General features: G+C 36.7%; 1 protein-coding gene across 1 annotated transcript in view; it reads right to left on the bottom strand.

The window, feature by feature from the left end:
• The window catches only part of brinp1 (bone morphogenetic protein/retinoic acid inducible neural-specific 1), a 140,064-nt gene that overhangs the window by 65,594 nt on the left and 52,442 nt on the right, over window positions 1-22,028 (bottom strand). Inside the window, exon 3 of the mRNA XM_015392815.1 lies at window positions 4,911-5,101. Coding sequence (XP_015248301.1) covers window positions 4,911-5,101 — 191 coding nt within the window. The remainder of the gene's footprint in view (window positions 1-4,910; window positions 5,102-22,028) is intronic.

Raw genomic sequence — 22,028 nt, 5'->3', positions numbered from 1 at the left:
AACCCACACCTGAAAAAGACATAGAAAAACGGCTGATTTTAGGAAAATAGTTTGTTGTTTTTTTGATTGGGATGTAGAACCTAAGCTTTTATTGAGCTATAGTTTAATAACATTGTTTTATTGAAAATCAGAAATTCAGCACATTCAGAAATAACAAAATATACCTTTGTCTTTACAGGTCAGAATAGTCTGATCTTTAATCATTATGGTTAGACTGGAAGAAAAAATTATTCTATATTGATGATTTTCTTTTACTAGGCATCAAGTACTTTCTTTAAGGTTGTAATATCATATTATCAAGAATACATGGCTAACGTCATGTTCCTTACATTGGACATAAAAATTGTAAAATTGGATTAAACACACTAATGAACCAGCAACCGCTGTTTTGACAGTCAAAACACATGCACTCTTGCTTTTATCAAACTTATCAGAATAACAATACACAACTACCCCATTTTGACTATATTTGGGACATTTTGCAGCAGGAAGATGGTTTGGCACAAGGATGTAGACTGTGAAAGCTGGACATTGGGCTCCCTGGGGTGGGGAGAAAAGAGGGAAAAAAGAAGACTAGAAAGAAAGAGAGTCAAACTAGGCAACAAACCATAAGGCAGGGGTGTCAAACTGGTTCCAGAAAGGGCTGTGTGGTTGTGAGACTCCAGTCATCACATGAAGTGAGTCCAGTCTTAACATGATGACTTGATGAGATGGGTGGAGTCTGGTGTGCTATTGCTTGGTTGGAAAGAAAACCTGCAGCCACACGGCCCTTTCTGGGACCAGTTTGACACCCCTGCCATAAGGGGTCCAATTCCTCTCCATGGCACTGGTTGTCAAAGACTGCCCAATCATAAGTATAAAAAGTCCTAGTGGAAGGTGCCCATGCACCAGCCTTTGTGCAGTGCACCTTGCATCTATATAGGGAGAAAGTATAGCTGGGACTTGTAAGGGCCAAACCCACAGTGTCCTGGGTTGGATATGAGAGGAGATACCTGCTGGAGGGGAAGTGCATTGGCAAGCCAGAGAAAGGCCTGTGCAACAGAGGAATTAAAGTCTTTACTGGCCAAAATGGGGCCACTGATACGAGCTTGTGCACCTCCAGGAAAACCATTAATTTGGAAAAGTTAGGGCTAAGGGTGGAGAAAAGTGTCTATTACTAATCTTGCACCATTTGCAGCCCAAAGGATGGACGCAAAGTGGTTTTCCCCCACCATGCAACTCATCACATCAAGATAAAGCATTTAGTCCCCAGAAGGGTGGCTTCAGGTAAGGCAGAAGTTTGCAGGCATGTTCTACATCACTAGTATGTAGGCCCTGAGGCTGAGACATTGGGTCAAGGTTAACATCTTTGACCATATACCTCTTTTGTGATTAACATTAATAGTGACCTCACTGGTTGCAAGCCTTTCAGCAATATTCAAAGGGGCAGCAACAAGAGCAGTCTTAAGGGCACCACATTGGACGCAGTGGCAACCATGCCCCAAATGTATAGTTACAGAATGAGGAGGAGCTTCAAGTGCATGCTTAAAATTCTGGCCAGTAAGGGGTGAGATCCATGCTGCAGTGTCAATACTTTAAGAGGATAGTGGATGACTGTCATCCTGACCCTTTTAGAGACAGAGGGCTGGTATCAGGTCTATAGATGGTACCTATGAGACAATGTGGAAAGCACCCATACATCTGGGATGTGGGTAACACCCAATCTAATCCATCATCTGCCTCTCAAAGACCTGAGGGGACATAAAAAAAAATTGTGTAGACCAGGGGTCTCAAACTGGTTCCAGAAAGGGCCATGTGGCTGCAGGGTTTTTTTCAACCAAGTAGTCGCACACCAGACTCCAGTCATCTCATCAACTGAGTGCAATCTGAACATAATGACTTGATGAGATAACTGGAGCCTGGTGTGCTATTGCTTGGTTGGAAAGGAAACCTGCAGCCACAAGGCCCTTTTTGGAATCAGTTTGAGACCGCTGGTGTAGACCAAATGGGAAAGGAGACGCAGGCCCTCAGTTGGTCAACTGTGTTCATACCCTATCATAGAAACGGCCCTGAAGCCAGATTCCAAGACATAGGGAGAGAAGCAGATGGAAGGGAGTAAATCAGTGGAAAATCATAGCTAAACCGGCTATAAAGTCTGGCTAATTGTTATTGCTTTAGGAAGCCTGAGCCATACTGTCCAGGTCATTGAGCATAGCAAAGGCAGAGTTCACCAGGAACTGGGGTTTACTCAGGGGAAACTTAAGCAGTCAAACTTGAAGACAGCCAGACAAAAGGTCTGCTCAGTGGGGCAGACTCCAAAGAGGAGGAAAGGCCCAGCATCGTATGCAAGAGTGAGTTCCCAATCCAGCAGACCATGGCACCTGAGTTTTAAGGCCGGCAGAGCAGGTCATCTGTTCCACAGCATTTTGTGACAACTGGTATTAGTCCACAGAACAGGAGGAACAATGAGATAGGCATGTCAGGCTCCACGGCAGGCATTTTTTTTCCAAACTAAACCAAGAAGCCTCTTGTATAACAGCAAGGGTACCACAATCAATTCTCAGTTGAGAAAATGCCAAGGCATCTGTCCAACAGATGTGCAGTTTACATATGTACTTCTCTGATGGAGGAACCACAAAGGCAGCATCAGAGCTACAAGCAAGTCTACTAAATAATCAAGTGAGACAACATAGACATAGGGTGAGAAAACTTGCCAGCCAATACAAGCCAAACATGTAGAGGATTCAACACAAGCAAAAACACCAGAGATTAGTCAATCAATCAAATGAGGCAACATAAAGGCATGAAAACACTGTTGGACATTATGAACTTGTATAGGACTCGGCAAAGGCAGAAAATGTCACCTGCAAGACAATGACACAATTAAACATGAAAAAAAAACCTACCAGTTGCTGCAGAACAACAGTAGTCTGAAAAAAGGCAGCTTGTACAGCCCTTGGAGGGCAAGACACAGCTTTAGCTTTGACCAAAGAACATTCTCTAGGGTACAAGCAGCAAGCAGTAGTATAGCAAGAGCATGTACTCAGCAAATCTGTGCACAAGAAGATAAAAAGCGACTGAGCTTTCAGTGTCATGTGATAGTATAGGCATGCTAATTTTCTGTAGGTTAACTGTGACTTTGTTGCTATTACTGTACTTATCAACCTTTGCATCCACAAGGATGATCAGTTAATGCATGAGTAATGCCCCTGGAAGTCAGTAGGGATGAAATAGCATTGAAAATATAATTGAATGCTACTGTGTTAATTGTGACGGCTGAAATTTTATTTCATAAAAATTGTATTTCTTTTGATTAGATATTTTTTCGAATGTGTTTTAGTTACTTTTATATTGTACATTAAATTTTGTAAAAAGCACTTTTGTAGTGTCTTGAGTCTGAATGTTGGTTTGTAAATGCATTGGCTTGTAAGGAACTGTTTTCAAATATAACCAAATTTAACTGGAGCTGTTAACTTTTCTTTATATTGCATTGAGACCGCTTTTTTGGCATAAAAAAAAATTATCAAAATTAAATTATAAGTACAATCAATTGTAAATCCTTGAATTTTGTGTTTCTTTGTATTCCAATTACTAGGTGGAATAGAAAAAAATATAAAAAAAAAAACAAGAGCCATCCCTTAGTTTTTATTTATTGCCTTGAAAATGTTATATTGCAGCTGTGTTAGAATAAAATGTGCTGCAACACTAGGTCATCTTTTGTGCTCCCGTCTTTTGTGTACTCGAATGATTCATAGGTCAGCTTTAAGTGGCTTAACAAACAAAATCTAAAATAAAAAAAAAAGACATTTACAGGCTGCAGCCAGAACTGGGGCAAAAATACAGCTTCAGCTCTTGGTGTTTGGGCTTTGTACTGTGGGGGGATGTTAGACTATTAAAAGTTATAATTCACCATGCGGTCCAAAGGAAATATATATACTGTATGTGTAATTTAAGAAAAAAAGAAAGAGGAAAGGTGGCTGCAACACATTTACACATACTTTTATCTATTTCAATAATTAATTTTGTAACTTTGGTATATTTAATCACCATTTTTTTTTTTTTTTTTGCTTTTGAGATATATGTATAGTCTTGTTGTTCATCTAAATTTGATTTTAAACAAAGTATGACCTCTATATTTCTTTTTTTAATTGTGTAATTTATGTAACTTTTTGCAGGTTGTAAAGTTATTAAAATCTAAAGTCAAGCATAAAAAATCACCTACGGTTTTATTTAAATTACTGTAGAACTTTTTTTTTTTTTATAGGCTTTCAAAAGACCTTGATACCATGTATTTTAAGATTTAAGTTAGTATAATTATTTAAATTAAAAAAAATAACATTTTCTTTTTTGTCCATATTTTAATATTATGGTCATGATAAAATAATTTTATTTTCTGTTACATTAAGTCTTGCACATAAACAACATGCTGCCTATTATGAATGACTGAGCCATGCTCTATGAGAGCATATCTGCTCTTTTTCCATGCTCTCTTGTGATTTGCTGGAGTTTGTTTTCTCTGCTACATGGACAAGAAACTACATTCAAACCCATTAGGTGACTTTGACAATGTTGCAAGTAGAACAAATAACCCAGCACAGCACTGCTGCATTCACTGTGTCTAATCAAACCGGTATGAGGCATTGCTTTCATTTCATTTATCTGTAAAAATGCACATTGATAAATGTATTATTTTCCAAAGAAAAAAAAAAAAAACTTACAGAATAAACTCACAGAATACCTAGACCAGAAAAATTTACCCCAATTGTCTAATTTCTCATTTTTCCTGTCAGCCTAAAAATAATTCTTGTTTATTCTCTCTATAAAAAAAGCATGTACACAAACCACAACCCTATGGAAAAAGTATTTAGATACAAATGAGAATATTGATAATAGATGATAGATAATAATTGAAACAAGTGAAACTTTCTGACCTCCCAAGGTGGCTGAGATGAGAATGTGGGTTCCATATTTCTTTATGATAGTGTCAATAAACTGCTGAGTGGTGGGTCTTCGGCCCAGCAAGCGTACACTGCGCTGGAACTCAGGCATGAGTGGCACGGGGTTCCGGATGAGGTCCCTTCTCTCAATTGCAGTGTTTCTCACCTTCCAACGTGCAAATTCCCTGTTAGGATAAAAAAAAACAACAACAAACAAATAAAAAACTACGGCTTACATTCTTTCTTATGCTTACAGACAAAAACATAGATTTCAGTGTATTTTAAATGAGAAAAGAAAAGAAAACATTCCTAATTTTTATGATTTATTCATTTAAGCTGATAGAAGTTTTACAAGATAAGCTCAGTCTCTCACATTTCCATCAAAATGCTTTGCATTATGGTGTTTATTGAGTGTCATATCACTATGTAAAATTGCTGATGCCTTTGTTGTAATAAGGGCATCATTCGACTGTATAACCATAATAGGATGTGTTTTCATGAAAAAAAAAAATCTCATTACTGTCCTCTATCATTTGTGCCCATTCTATCACAACTATAAAATGGCCTATTAGCATTTTAGCACAGAATCAAATAACCGAAAGGGCAAAAGTGCTCCCTTACCTGCTGTTTCTTTGCATACTGCATAGAAATAATGTATAAGATTTTATATAAGAAGCATTCAAATAGTGTTTTAAGATTCCCTTTATGTGGTTCATATTATGTACTGTAATAATCAAGATGTGTACAGTAGGTGACACTTTTTGTAAACTAGACATTACAGGCACATTCCAGTGTGAGAGTTAAGAGAGAGCAAATTATATAATATAAAGACAAAAAAAAGATACTAAAAAACATTTCGTTGTGACAGAAGCTGATGCCAATAGGATACAGAGAATTACAAATGTGTCTACTATTTTAAAAATTTCACACCCTTCAACTCTTCATTGGGATTTTAGATCTTAAAATAAGAAATGAGTTTATTAATGTGAGTGTTAAAAAAAGAGGTTAGTGCATGCAACTCTGATTTAGAAAACAATGAAGGGTTCTAAAGAAACACAAATAAATAAAACTAAATAAAAAGCAATATATATATAGAATTAAAAAAAATGTATTTAAAAAATATTCATGAATTATAAGTGTTAATAATTAACATGTTATATATGGGGGGAAATGGATGCTTTATGCAAAAGTCATTTTATAAAAATCCAAAATAACACAGGAATTCATTTCTCAGGATGCAAAACTGTCATTTCTTCCAAACAGCCATATCTGACACAAACATATATGATATATAAAACAGTTTTTTCTTGTGAAAATTGCATGAGTTGTCTAAAGAACAGTCACAGTCCTGTAAAAAAATCTAATGTTTATTAATTAAGACAACATTTTATTGTTTACTTCTTACACCTACAAAAGCGAGGGTCTTCTTTTCAACTATTTTGGATCTTTTACCATAAAAATAAGACAACTGCTGCACGACAATGAGATCCTAAAAGATTACTACATTTGCCACTATATTGACACGACAGCAGTGACTGAGACTTAGTTAAGTTATTTAAAGGCATTGGAAAATATAATTCCTTAACAACTCATGGGTTAAAATGCTTGCCCTAAGAAGAGGCTGTGTATCAGATTAAGCAATGCTTTTGTTGTGTGAATGATGAGTCTAATTACTGTAAGTGCCTGACCTTAAAGTGCATTAAAATCTTCATTAGGGAGAATACATCCAAAGGACTATATGATCTCTATAACTTAATCCAAAAAGCCTTTTTTAATTAAAATCTGAGCTGTGTTTAATAAACAAATAAATAGACAAACATTCTCTGCAAAAAAAAAAACAAACATAAATTAATAAATAAAAATAAATAAATGAATAAGATAAAAAGGCATAGGACTGCAGAGAAAGATGCTGGATTTGTTCTAAATTGCTTTTTTTTAAGAAGATTTTGAAACTCCTTAAACTGGGTTAATCCAAACAAAAGATTTGTTTTTAATCATTCTAGGAAAGATGAAAAGGATGCTTTTTTTCATGTCCTTATCCTTAAAAAAAAAAAGACAAAAAAAAAATGCTTTGAGGACCAAACAAAGTGATGCAAAAAGAATCAAATGGTGAAAAAATAAGACGTGCAAACAATCTTAAATGCATTTGTTGCGTTTATCTATTTCAGTGTTTTGACCTTCTAGTGTTTCTTTGTTAAAATTTCCCTAATCTGAATTTAGTTATGTGTGAATTTTTTTTTATTTTTATAAATAGTTTTACTATTTCAGATACACCAGTTTTTAATTTTCTATTTCAGTTAATCATATCACTACTTTCTCTTGTTGAGAAAGGGTTTCTGAACAGACTACAATGAAACTTTAAGATGAGGGGCAAGCCTAACCTCTTAGTTTGTAATTGTCTATGTGACAGCTGTCTTCTTTTAACTCTAAATACAGATAATTTTAGCAGTGTTATCACTAATTGGACATAATCAAGGTGCTTATCCTTGCCTATTGTAATATATCCATCAACTAATGAAACAATATCCACTTTTTCTTGCATGAACATAAGAAATGAAAATCATAAACAGGGTGCAGCACACACACTAACAGATCTGACTTATTGATCAGGGGCAAAAAAATACTGATTGAAGCAGTACTTTTTTGTTAAATTATTATTATATTTATTAAAATAACACCATAACAGTAATTTTAAAGGAAAAAAATATGAACAATTCAATTTCTTGCAACCTCTTTATTTTAAGCTGCACTTACACATTTTGTATGTGCCCTCAGACTGATTGTCCTCTTAGTTTGTATTTTTCTGACACATAGTCAGCAATATGTCTGCCTATCTGAGCTTGTCTTGACTGCAGCATTTTATTACTCTGTTAAGCACTCTCGTCTAGTTTTAAAAGTACCATTTCTTTCTGCCAGTGGACTAGTAAAGAGAGGGCTTTACAATCCTGCCCACAATTAACTGAAATAACCGGACAACCTCCTTAAAGGACAGGTCATACGTTTATATCTAGTGCTAAGAGTAGAAAAATTCAAAATAAAATTACTCCGAGTATCATGTAAGATGTAATGATGTGGTCTGGAGAAAACCAAACTACTTAGTAAAACCCTGACAATATGTCAAGTGGAATGGATAAAGAGTAAAAATAACTAATATAATTAGTTGATCTTACATTTTTATTGTGCACAATGAAGCAAGATTTACATGACAGTCAGATTTTTCAGGACCAAGAAGGTGTCTGAATTTGAGCAATGCTAGATCATCCAGTTATAACAAGCTCAGGGCATAACCAGATCAAGACCTGGTGTTTTTTAGAGTAAAAATTTTGTTATAAATAAAGTTACGGAATATATTTCATGACCTAAATTGCAGACATGGAAGTTATTAAAATGCTAAACCTTTTGCATCATTCCCTGCTTGTTTTACAGTATTTGTAGGTTATTGCCCAATTCCCGACACCAGTTTTTTTTTTTTTTTTCTTAATGACAAATTAAACATAGATCAGAAAAAAAAGCTTTCACAAGGTCAACAAAGGAACTATGATAGGGAGCGCAACCTCTCAGTCAGCCAGCTTTTTGGTAATGGTTGTGCAGTTTTTGGAACAATTACCTAAAGTATGGAGTCTGTCACAGATCAGCCTGTATTCTGAATAGACCTCCAAGCACCTCCGTTGAACTACTGTATGCCCTAGCAACCTAACTTTCTTGGTCTTCTTCTGACACAGTTCTCCTTTTCAACAGCTCTTAGTTAGACCTTTTTTTTTTTTTTTTTTGGTACTGGTCCTGCTGGTGCGATTCATGTTTGAGAGAATCTAGTTGCCAGACCAAACTCAGTAAATACTCACCTAGGATCAGTGCCAGCCCAGCACCTCACAAGGTAAAATAAATACGACCGTCCCAGACTTAGAGGTGATAGAAGTGTAAATTATTCTTTCTGTAAAGCAGTTGGGAATCAATGGCTCAAAAAAGTTGCTGGGAAAACCATGCTGCAGATTATTATAAGACCAGGTTGAAAGATCTGTGCAAATATTCTGCTCAAAAAGAGTATTTTTGTAGGGCAACTCTCATTTTTAATCCTAGCAGAGAGATGACCCCACTTCTGGTCCTGTTACATGAATGATTTTTGTACAAAGTTCAGGCAGAAGTTATTTGTGAAAACTGGAGCAAGTGTTTAATTTGAGAGACCTTTGAGATACTTAGATTCACAACAGAGGTTGCATTCATCTTTTTTTCATTCTGCTCACAGCGCCTTCTCTAGTTTTACTCTCCCTTTCATAGATCTCATTTTATTGTCACACAAAAGGTTTCATGGTTCAGTCACTCCAATTGTTGAATAAAACGATATATGGTGAACCATAGACTTGAGCCCTTCTGGCATGAATTGATCATGCCAGTAGATGGAACATGTGACATGATTCAGTGCTTTTCTCAAGGTCCACTTTAATGACCCATCGTGTAAGTTAGAAGTAGATAAGTGGCCTTAAGCTGCATAGATAGGAGCTTGGAACAAATGGGATTTTGTCTTTATATTTAAGTAACTGGAGGGGGAGGCCCATTATACTTGTCTGCATTTAAATATTTTCAAACTACTAATTAGATCCATGATATGATGAGCCAAACATAAAAACCTTGAAAATATCAGATTTTATTTGAATTTTCCAATGGACCACACTATGAGCTGAATTTAATTAGAAGACTTGTCCAATCCACCTGTATGATTTGTTTGAACTGTCTGAAAAAAAAGTCAATTTATGTATCAAGTATGGTAAATTTCACTTAGGTTTTACACTGTATGATCATAAATTTGGGCTTGATTTGGAACCCACAATACCAACTTAAATTAATTTAGCTTTCAGAGTGTTTTTGCTAATGTACCTAAACAGAAAAGTATTTTTTTGGGCAAAGCACAAACCCAAAGTTTAAAATGTGATATTTGAGAACAATGAAATAAGGAACAAGCAAGGTTTTAAGCCAACTTAATATTGAAATCTGCATGCAGCAACATTGTCATAAAGAACCTTTGTCAAGTACCAGAATCTTATTGTAATTGTACATAACAGAGGAGAGGCTGGGAATGAGATTTCTCTGTTGAGCCTTCTCCTTTACGTAGGAGTCCCAAGAACAGGACAAGTCAGAGGAGATTTGAAGGTAAAAAAAAAAACTAGATGTCCACAAGCTTCACTGTCATTCCTAATAAAATCCACAAGACCCACCTTGGTCTTGCAGGTGATAAGGAAAAGTCTATCTTGTGAACACTACTTAGTCATGTGGTGGATCTCCTTTCTATATTAGGTTCCATTATTATCAGGGATGAGATGCACAACGGGATGGTTGTCTATGAACATCACAATCAGATTTGTGGAGTGGATATGAAAGTACTCATGATTAAATAGAGTGAAGAGGAGTAGACTCAACACACAGCTCCATTTAGGATTGGATCAGAGAGGATGATATGTGGTCCCCTATTCTCAGAACTCCTGTTAGAGATATAGACTCTGATCCCGGAACAGAGAGGGGGGGGGGGGGGGGGGGGGGGGGGGGGGGGGGGGGGGCAGCCGTGGGTTCAGGTGCTTCAGTATCAGGTACAGGAATACAGTGAAGACTGAAGTTGATACAGTAAATAGCATCCTCAAGAGGATTTAAAGTGTTGCAGATTTAACATGGGTGTGCAAAGAATTACGTGCATATTCTCAGTTGATCTGTTTTCCCTTAAAGGTACTGTCGAGAATTTTTTTAAATACCCGTCCTATCCACTTAGAAACAAAATGCAGGTGCAAGAGCATGCATGAGTCCATTTCTCCTCCTGCAGAGACAGACTGAAGGAGGGACCTCACCTTGATGGCGTGGCTCTGTGTAGGTGCAACATTAAAGCCAGAATAAAGGGCTTGTTATACTTCCGCAACAGTTTGTCGCAGTGAGCTTGAAGCAGATATTTATGATTTATGCTCAATATTGAAGCGTGGTCTGCACTATGTTATTCAATGCACAACGCAAGAGGGACAATCATAAACTAGATGTGTATTTCTAGATATGGCAGAGGAAGTGAGTGCAAGTTTGGAAAATGGAGGGACATGAGGGCGAAAAAGAGTGGGGATCTAGGTGTAAAAAGGGTCCCAGCTTTCTTGCACACCTCGCTCTTCTAGCTGGTCCATCTTCATGAGCTGTTTTTAACAATGACGGTCATACAAACAAAACAAGACGGTAAGGTACCAAGCAGGAAATACAGGTATGTATAATGCAGAGTGGATGTAGATTTGACCAATCAGAGGCCTCCTGTCAGCGGTCACCTACAATTTGTAGGTGTCTGCAGAAGGGGAGGGGACATGTTATTGTTCACTGCGATACACAAGCAGACGACCTGATTTCTGAGTTTAAACCAGCTTTAAGGCTTTAGTTTCCCTACCACAGAGCCACACAGAACATTATTCAGTAGTGGGCTTTTAACAAAATTTGATGTACTGTGTCAGATGAAGGACAACTACAATTTAACAAGCTCCTCATTTAATGATTTTCAACTGACACTTGTTTTACCTCAATTTTGTCTGTTTTGAATTGTGTAAATAATTGTTGATAAAAGTCAATTCTCCTTGTGAAGGCCCTGTTTAAAATGTGCTGAACTCATAGCTTATACAAGCTTACTGTGTCCACTATATAGTGGACTTTATTTCAAACTCAGTTAACAGATGATTGCAGATGATTTTGTTTTGCTGGTTACGTAACTCCTCCACCACACAATGCTATTATCTCTATTATTAGTTGGGTAGCGACAGCCTATGTCACAGCGGGATGCTGTGACAGCAAATCCCATAATGCTTTGCGAGAAGAGCTCCCCGTGCAAAGCATTCTGGAATATATCAGCCTCTTCTGAAGCCTTTCTTTTTTTCGAATCCACCTCGTAGACACTTTTTCTCTTACGACCCTCTGCCATTTCCAAAGAACCCCTGTGACAAAGGTGAGCTTCAATGACTGTCTGGAACCTCAGCTTACCACACATATACGGCTGAAAGTGCAGATGTGCAGAAAAAGATAGCTAACGGGACGAGCACGTAGAGCGGTCTTACATAAACATATCACCAGAATATATGGCAATTAGGACCACTTATTTAGATGATCCACCCAGATAGAAAATGTCCTCCTCTATACCAAGAGGGTCCGGTCCCAGTTTAATAATTGTCTTTTTATAGGATCCTCCTGAAAAACTTCATGACTACCAGTGTCAGAACAAGAGAGAACTGATCATTTTAGATGATTATGGCAACTTTTGTAGGGATACTGGAGCATTTGAGACAGGCAGAGACTTGAAACTGCTGCTGGTCATTATTTTATTGTCCAGCCACAGCCCTGTGTGGTTCTGAAGGTCTCTTGATGTTAATCTTTTTTTTTAACTGTGTACAACTGATGTTGTTAAAGGATGATAGATTGGCATTGCTTCTCTAGTTAAGGTGGGTGAACAGTCTGTCTGCTGCTTGATTTGTCAGTCTGAAAGAAGCTGTTAAAAGTGGGAGCCAGGTTGGGGTTATGGCTAACTGATTACAGCATTCTTAATCCATTTGAGTCATATAACACATTGCTAACCTATTACCTTGACATTTGACAATTTCCCTCAGGAAGGAAAACAAGTAAAGAGAGCAGACTGAGGCAGGATCAGGAACACAGAATAAAAAAAAAGAAACACAGGATCAAACAGCCTGGCTGGCTGAGAACTTGGAACTGAAGAACTGGAGCACATGGCAACAAAGACGGTTTGGCAAAGAACAGTAGTTATTCCCTGCTAGCAGAAAAAAATAAAATTGCAAGAGAAAAAAAAACATTAAAATAGAAACAAAATTAAAGTATCCTCTGTTGTTATTTTATATATTTTTTTTTGTTTTTTCCTAATGCAGTACAACCCTTAAAAAAAACAGTGGTGTGATTCATGGCTTGGCCTAAGGTGTAATCTCCTTATGAGTGAAACCAACTTTGTAACCATGTCTCAAACTTGATTCTTTAAACCAGGACCTTTTTAGTGTAGAAACCACACCATATGCAGAATCTCTCTCCAGTATGCTACCACATTAATTTTTATTTACAGCACTGGGTAGTTTTACAGCTCATTAGTATCACAACTTCTGTCCTGTTTAAAATCTGATTAAAAATGTAACTTTTTAGATCTGCTTTGCAGTATTTCTTAATGTTTTTGTAGAGTTTAGCTGTTTGATTGTTATAGCTTGTCCTATATATAGTAAATAACAGAGGGGAAGATCAGAAGTAACAGGTAAAGAAAGTAGGCGAAGGAGGCAATGGCTTGTCTGAAAGATTGATTTCTGAAGAGACAACAAAATGAATGAGTGACCACATCAATCAGAATAAAAGCAAAAATGCTGGGAATTCTAGCAGTCTCGCTAGCAAAGCATCAGTATCTGAGCATAAGAGCTTTTTTAATGAGATCTTTTTTTCCCTTGCTTTGAAGAATCAAATGCAATTGTTTAATCCCCTGGTTCACTCACTGAGATCATCATCTCAATGCATTCTTCTGTTTGACTTTGCATAGCTTAGTGAGAAAAGAAAAACATGGGCAGTGTTTGCTATATTTCTAGGCAATCAAAAAAAAACATTTATCTGTTATAATGGTATTAAAGCAGGATTTTTTTTAAAGAGATTATATGATGTAGGATATGTGCTGGTAGCATAAAACAGGAGTAGTGTTCAAAGCTGGAATAGGATTGACTTGGGCAATACAAAAGGAAATAATTACAACACACAATAGAAATAAACCCATTTAAATAGGTTTTGCAGTACTTGAGCCTGACCTGATACCCAAACAGATATGGTATAGTTATAGGTCATTTTTTTACAGCTGTATGGAAAGACTGTTTTCATTCAACCAATGATAATAATTGCTTTAAGTATGAAGAGATTATTTGTAATATACTATATCATCTAAATTAGATTTAAGTAGACTTTGTCAGGCCAAATTATCATTTCATTTAATTCTCTTTTTTGTGGCATTAGGAGGTAACCTTTCTTTTGAGCTTTTGGCCATTATTTTTCTGCAGAACCAGCCTGTGATTGGACTTAAGGTGTTGTAGTAATGGTTGGAAAATCTTCTGCAGGAAGTTATAGTAAAGATCAAAATCCATACATTAATCTGCTATGGAAAATTGTCCAGGTATTGCAGAAGTAAAGTGGCAAAAAATACTTACACTTTCACCACTTTTGTCTGTCATCATGGTGGTGTGTTAATGAAAGCCTTAGTGAGTTTTAGGTCATATGTCATATTTGTTAGATTAAACAAAGACCCAAATTTTTCTGTTATTGTTATCCTATAGTTCAATCTTTAGCACCAGCCTTAACTGAGAAAAGTCAGATCTGCAAACATATACAATTTTTTCTGGTTTGTAACCACCTGGTTGAAAACTTAATGTTTCCTTAGTGCAATTTTGATTGGCTGTATACTGCTGTATGTTTTATTAAGGTATGGACAGTGTTGGGGAATAACAGATTACATGTAACAACGTTACGTAATTTCATTACAAAAAAAGAGTAACTGTAATTCAGTACAGTTACAATGAGAAAATATGTAATTCAGTTACAGTTACTTCCGAAAATATTAAGAATTACAAATTTAGTTACATTTTTTTTTAAATATAAAGAAAAACCTTTGCGAAATATGTAATGATATTTTATTGCTTCGCACCCTGTATCGCCGTTTCCCGCTACAGCTCCTTGTCTCTATCATATTTGCCATTCTGATGATCCATCCTGTGTTGGTGGAGCCTCCTTGAGGAACAGCAAGCGAGCGGACGGTTCTATTTCAGCTCAAGCAGCGCATCAAACAGTGATGGGCAGTAGCGCCGCTACATGTAGCGAAGCTATTAGTTTAACTACATGTTCCAGTAGCTTGACTGTAGCGTCGCTGCTTTATTTATCAAGTAACTTTCCTGTAGTGACGTTATTGCTTTGATCAAGTAGCGACGTAGCGTCCACAAACGCTACAAATTCCAGGGCATAACTAAGAAATGAAACCAGGTTTCAGATAAAAAAATAAGTGTACAGATGTCTGCTTTGCAATAAAAGAAAAAAAAAAACGTTGTCAACGTCCAGGACATCCAACACCAACCTGAGAACTCACATTCAGGTGAATCACTAATTTCCCTCCTGCAGTATGCAAGGAGGGAAATTAGAGTTCAATAAGGTGACCGCTGTAGGAAAGAAGTGGTTTCTGAACCTGCTTGTGTTAGTCTGCAAACTGCGTAAATGGTAGAGCCTGGGGGAGAAACAGAAAACTGTATGGCCCGATGAGAGGAGTCTGAGAAAATCTTACATGCCTGGTGCTGGCATCTCTTCTTGTGGACACCCTGTAATTGCCTGTCAGCAGTTCCCTCTCAGATTAGTGCTTTTTTAAGGTTCACATTCAGTTCTCAAAAATTAAATGTTGAACATGGGTCAATACTCATTAAAACCTTAAAGTAATCAAAAAGTAATCAAAAGTAATTAGATACATTACATTTTTAAAGTAACTTACCCAACACTGGGTATGGATAATGGCATCCCTAAAATTTTTGAAATTGTCAGATAATGTGTGCATTTTGTGATCTTTTATCCGGCAGCTGTTGTTAAAATGTAGCATACCCGCATTAGTGTTTGTGTGAATGAGAGTTAACAGCTTTGGGGCTTCAGACTCAATAAAGCACCAGAGGCTACAGTATCTACCATGATTTAGCAATGGGCCCAATTAGCTTTTCACATGCCAGTTTTGTGTAGGTAGCTTATCCCACTTATTAGGTGAAAGTTTTTTTTTTTTTTTTCATAAATAGATTTTCCTTTACCCAGGTTACCTTATCCAATATTAATGTTTATTTGGTCATTGGAAACATAAGTGTAGCAAAAAAATCACAACAGATTAAATCTGTAAGTTGGGATGTGCTATTTCTAAACCACTACACATGAAAAAATTGGTCATAAAGAGAGTGTTTGTAAGGTCTAAATGTATGTAAAATAAACCTAGACATGTTCAGTTAAGCCTAAAAAATAGAAAAAATGTATTTACACAAATCTATGCCATTTTTTCTGTTTAATAAGTCTGGACTATTGTTTTTTTGGCTGTTACTTTTTTGTCAGTAGATGAATGCAACCAGAGACATGTCATGGCACAGGCATTTACCTAAGGCACCAACTACTGAATGCAGTGTGATTGCCATAAAAAAATAACAACAAAATATAAAAGAAAGAAAAATACCAACACCAATGTAAATCCCTTATTGGCATTGTGTTTTTTTTTTTTCTTATCTATGTATTGAAAATGAAAGTTAAAAAAACATGAACAACCATGCCCCCAGTTGATCATCATCTGATCAATCTATCAATCAAATTTATACTGCCTATAGATTCACCACAGTCAGCTGTTTATATGTGGGTTGGTAACGGAATGTCTAAAATAATTAGTTCTGATGTCAATTAATTATGCTGAGGGTCTAATTTTCTTTGGTTAGCCTAATTAAAATAAGCAAAGTCAATAATGTTGCTATACTTACTGAAGCTGTTGTATAAAAATAATTCAAACTAATTTAATAAATCTATTACTCAACTAAACAATTCGATATCTTGAACATAAACATGGCTGTCTCATTGGTTGTGCGAACTGTGCAACCGCACAGCTTGACGCCTGTAATATTTTATTTGGTGATAAATGCATCTGTTATATATGACTGTATCTGGACAAACTTCACATCAAGCATGATGTGTGGATGACTGAGAATATGTCAAGGACAAATACAAATGTAAAAGAAAAAACAACAAATGTAGCTGTATTTTTGTTGTTGCTTTATTATTATGGAACAAAGTGCTTTAAGCTAGTCGTCTAAGATATCTAAAAGGCACCAATAAAGAGACAATTTTTGCTCTTTTTAAGTAAGTAAGTAAGTAAGTAAACTTTATTTGTATAGCACTTTTCACAGACGAAGTCACAAAGTGCTTCACATGATAACATAAAAACAACACAAGTAAAAACAGATAAAATGCAATAAAAGCTAAAATAAATAAGTGAATAAAACAGTAGGCTATGTGCTTTGGAAGGCTAGTGAAAACAGGTGTGTTTTTAGCTGCTTTTTAAAGATATCCACCGAGTCCAGAGAACGCAGGTACAGGGGGAGTTCATTCCAGAGACGGGGTGCCACCGCTTTAAAGGACCGGTCTCCTCGGGTTTTAAAACGGGTCCGAGGAACCATAAGCAGGTTTTGATCAATCTTTAAAATAAATAACAACGATTCACCGCCAACTCTGAACTATGTTGTATTATTAAACTTGATATAAATGTATTGCAAAGGGATAGTGCGTTAAGTATCACTACAATATCCTAGTCGGTATGACTTAGAGCTGGTTTATGCATCTAGTCATGGAACGTTCCCAGCATTTGCAGCATTTTATTGGCTTGCTTTTGCCTGGTGTGTCTTATATTCTAGCAAACTCTTGGAGGTCGAAGTAGGGCACAGGGTCTAAGATTATAACAACATATTAAAGAAGAAGAAAGCAAAGCTTTTTCCAACATTTTAAATGCCTCTTTGTGTTTTCCGACAACAACAGAAATTTTTTTCAAGAGATGTTTGCAATCTTTTACTATGAGCCATATTTCCATATAGTAACAAACTTTTTATTAAAACATGGTTGCGCTTCGTCATAGCAGTAGATCAGTCTTATGTAAATCAGTCCTGCCAAGCTATAATCCAATCAAGGTCACCACAATAACTAGGATTAAAGTCAAATGCACCAAATGTAACAATATGAAATCTGTCCCACTACCATTTTTATCTAAACATACTGAAATACTATGATTTATGTTAAAAGTACTTTAAACTGAAAAGAGACCAAAAACAAAATAAAAGTCAATCGATTTTATGCATGATACATAAGGCATGATAAGCCTTGGCAAATTTGCATCCAGAACACAAAATAAGCCAGTACGTAATTTCAAACAAGTAGATTAAACCATAATGAATTCACTTTAGATTAAGTCTGCCAACTACTCTAAAGTTTGGCTGAATCCTGCAAACTATTTCAAACTAACCTCTTATAGGAAATTTTGCTGCTGTCTGCCAAGAGCATAGGTTCAGTATTGAAGATATAAGCAATAATAGAAACAAAGTTTCTTATCTGGTACATTATGTTATATGGTATTGTTGCATGATTGCTAAGAAAGCTTTTACATTTTGTATGTCAGAATATGGCAAAAAAAAATAATAATGCCATAATGAACAAAAATTGCCCCTTTGGTATGTCATAACACCTTTCAGGCTGCATACTGTCTGCTTCAACTAGAGTATTTTTTTCAAAAACAGTCAGTGAATACTCCCTGAGAGTCTGACAGTTGCAAGATAAGACTATCTTACCAAGTGTCACTGCAGGTGCACTTAGTGGATCCTGATGATGGAGCAGAGATTAAAACACCCTTAGATAGCATGAGAGACATTGAAAGCGGAGTTGTAGAAGCACAGAGGGAAGAGAGATGCATTTTGAAGGAAGAATATCCCTAATTAAAGAATTCAGTAGCAGAGTTGGCACAGGCCTCTGACAACATGTTTCCTGGAAACCCATAAATGACATTAGGAAATGATATAAAACCCAAGCCTGTTAGTAAATTTAAAAACTTACAATACTTTGATTCTTACTTCTGTGTCCTCCTTTCAAACCATACCAAAGTGTTGAAAGTAAAATGCAACAGTACTTCAAAAGTACTGTTCAGGTAGATCTTGACGTGTCTGCATGTGGTAAAAATCACATTTGTGCCAGTACGCTTCCCTGAAATGCAATGCAGCAAATGTTTTTATGAAATTGAAGTTGAAAACGTGTTAACAGCAGCAAAAAAAAAAATCCTTTAAAAACATATATTTATCTTCAAAGTCTTGAAGTCATGATGTTACATAGTATGATGTGTAATAGAGACCACAATATGAATAGTTTGGTACACAGCAAATTGTACCAAAACATGTTTATCTTTGGTCTGTTTTAAAAAAGTCAGCTCAGTTTTATTACCAAAGAAGACAAATATTAACAGTATTGTTTCATACCCATCTCAAAATCTAAAATCAGATCCAGAAAGTCTCTTACTTTAGAAATGATTACTTAGCAACTTTTATTGTCATTTTGTGTACACAAAACGAAATTTTGTTTTGTACGGCTCTCATGACATTTCCATTTATTAAAGTGCAGCAGTGATCAAATGTGGGAGAAACAACATGGTGCAGAAAACGCATTGATAAGGAAGTTCAGAGCATTAAATATACATGGTGCAGTTACAGTTTGCAGTGTTTTGGTTTGGTGTTGTTTGCAATGTTTTGGTTTGGTGTTGTCAGTTTGATCTAAAGTCTGTGACATGATTTAGAGTTTTTTCAACAGTTTTGCTGTCTGATGGCAGTTGGGAAGAAGCTGTTTCGGAATCTGCTGGACCTGTATCGGATGCTTCGAAGCCTCTTTCCTGAGGGCAGCAGGGAGAGGGGCAGTCCATGGTGGGGGTGTGAGGGGTCATTGATAATGTTACTTGCTGGGATGAAATGTCTTTTATGGAGAGAAGAGGAGCACCGATGATCTTTTCTGCTGTTCTCACCGCATTTTTCACCTCTTCCAGTCTGCGGCGCTGCAGCCCCTAAACCACACAGTGAGATAGCAGGTCAGAACGCTCTCTATGGTGCTTCTGTAGAAGGTCGGAGTTCGGGTGGGGACGGGTGGGCTCTCTTCATCCTCCGCAGGAACTACAAGCGCTTTTGTGCCCTTTCAACGAGTGAGGTGATGTTTTCAGTCCAGGTTAGGTTGTCTGTGATGTGCACCCCTAGGAATTTGGTGCTGCCGACCACCTCTACTCCTGAGCTGTTGATGAGCAGTGGAGCTTGGATAGACCGGTTCTTCCTGATGTCCAAGATGATCTCCTATGTTTTCTCCACATTCAGGATCAGGCTGTTGTCTCTGCACCAGTCCACCAGCTGCTCCACCTCCTCTCTGTAGTCGTGGTCGTTGTCATCTCCGATAAGGCCTACCACCATAGTGTAATCTGAAAACTTTGCAATATGATTGGTGGTGAATCTGGGGACACAGTCATGTGTCTTCAGGGTGACCAGCTGGGGACTAAGGATGCAGCACAGCAGGGGGCTCAGGACGCAGCCTCACAAAGTCATTTGAAAGGTATTTGGTTTCAGGCTAACCACGGTCAAAGCAAAAATGCACAAATGATGAGAAGAGCCTGGCTGCTTCACCAAAGTAAACCCAGGGCCCTGTGTCAGAAAATGCGATTTACCCATTTTGAGTAGAGAGCAGTTATCCCGAGTTAACTTATTTGGCTTTGTAATATTAAGTGTTTTCAGTTTCAGAACAGGTGATATCACTTAGCTAACTCGACTGTGTTAAATTAGCCCAGAGTTTGGTTTTAGCAAAAGCAAAATATGAAGCCCTCATCTAAGTCAACCATGGCAACAGCAGGAAATAAGGAGCCTTAGAGTGTAATTTCTCACCAACAGAACATTGAAGACAGCATATGGATATTGCAAAAAATCATTAAATAAAAAGGAAATAATGTTCGTCCTGCAAAAAAATGTATTTGGTGTGGTAGAAACCAATCAATGCACTAGTAAGATTTGATAATCAATTGAAGTTTTATCTTCAACACTACCCTTAATTAACATAAAATGTGTGTATGGGTGTGAAATATTTATCTTTCTGTAACCCAGCAGGTGCAAAAATATCCAGCAGTAAGTAAAATAAAAATGCAGTTAAGAATCAGGTATGGTCCAAATAATATTTTAGATTTACCTATTGAATCACACAGACTTCATAAGACTTTCTTGAAAAATACGATTCATTCGTAAGAAGTGAAACCTTGGTTCATGACTTAATATGAAAAAAAGCAGACAGGCACCTGAAATAGATTAGGAGTTTTTTTGTCCCTCACTATAAAATAGTTGTATAATAAATAAAAAATATTAAATAAAAAAGTAGAACCTACGATATATATTTAAAATAAAGAACATAATATCCTAACAAAAACTGTGCATATAAATACAATATATGCTTCCAATTATGTGTGGAGGCCCAGAAATATATGAATAGATATTGTTTGAAATTTCAAAAATGTGATACCAGCATAATTTTAGCTGTTATAGATAACTGCAGTGCTAATAAAATTTTTATTTTATTCATCTTGTAAATTTGTAACAAGGGAACACCACAATAGCCCCATGCGTGTGGGTTTATGTGCTGTGTGTTTGGGGCAATTTTGGGGCAAATGCTCTACAATACTCAAATCCAATTTCTTTCTCAGTTGTAAAATATAATTGAACAAAACCTAAGCTATTCAAAGATTTAAGATAAAAACTTCATGAGCGCTTCAACCCCACTCTGGTTTCAAACCCTTGCGTCCCACAAGGCAGATAGGGCCGCTCTCCCCTCTACTTAAGAAAAAGGATGACAGTTTTCAGAAATTGGTGTTCAATCTGATAAATATTTGAGCTGTATGGTAACAGTTTAACGCTAAATCCCTGCCAGTTTGCCTTCAGCACTGAAGCAAAGAACTTGTCATCTCTTCGCATGAGCGATCTGGGGCTGAAATTTTTATAGGAATAAGCTACCGACTCTGTTGCAAACAGTGAAGCTCAAAAATCTATGACTCTGTATTAAAAATACATCTAATCACGTGGAACGTCATGAGTATTTACTCTTCAAGATCTACAGACAGCTGCGACAAATGACCCGCCACTGCTGATGTGTCTGATCTGTACGTTTGTCAATGGCTAAATTCAAATGAGTAGAACACTCAGTCAGACCATCTTCAAAAATCCTGCTATTTGGAGTGTTATCTATCTTAAGTGGTCAGTACAGTAATGTAAATATCAATGAAACATAATTGATTTGCATGTATTTGTTTAAAAAGGCGTGTTACTATGGGTAAGGTTTTTATGCAGGTCATAATGTTATGCCCGAGGCGCATCAACAGAAAAACACAATCATGGTAACTCAGTGACCTGCGATGGCCTGGCGACCTGTCAAGGGTGGACCTCATCTCTCGCCCGTAGAAAGCTGGAGATAGGCACCAGCATCCCTTGCGACCCCACTATGGATTAGGTGTGTCAGAAAATGGATGGATGGATGGATGGA

Source organism: Cyprinodon variegatus, unplaced genomic scaffold, assembly GCF_000732505.1.
Source record: "Cyprinodon variegatus isolate N-32 unplaced genomic scaffold, C_variegatus-1.0 Scaffold23, whole genome shotgun sequence".
Classification (NCBI taxonomy): Eukaryota; Metazoa; Chordata; class Actinopteri; order Cyprinodontiformes; family Cyprinodontidae; genus Cyprinodon; species Cyprinodon variegatus.
Note: the sequence above shows the minus strand (reverse complement) of the source record. Positions and strands in the feature narration are given on the sequence as shown.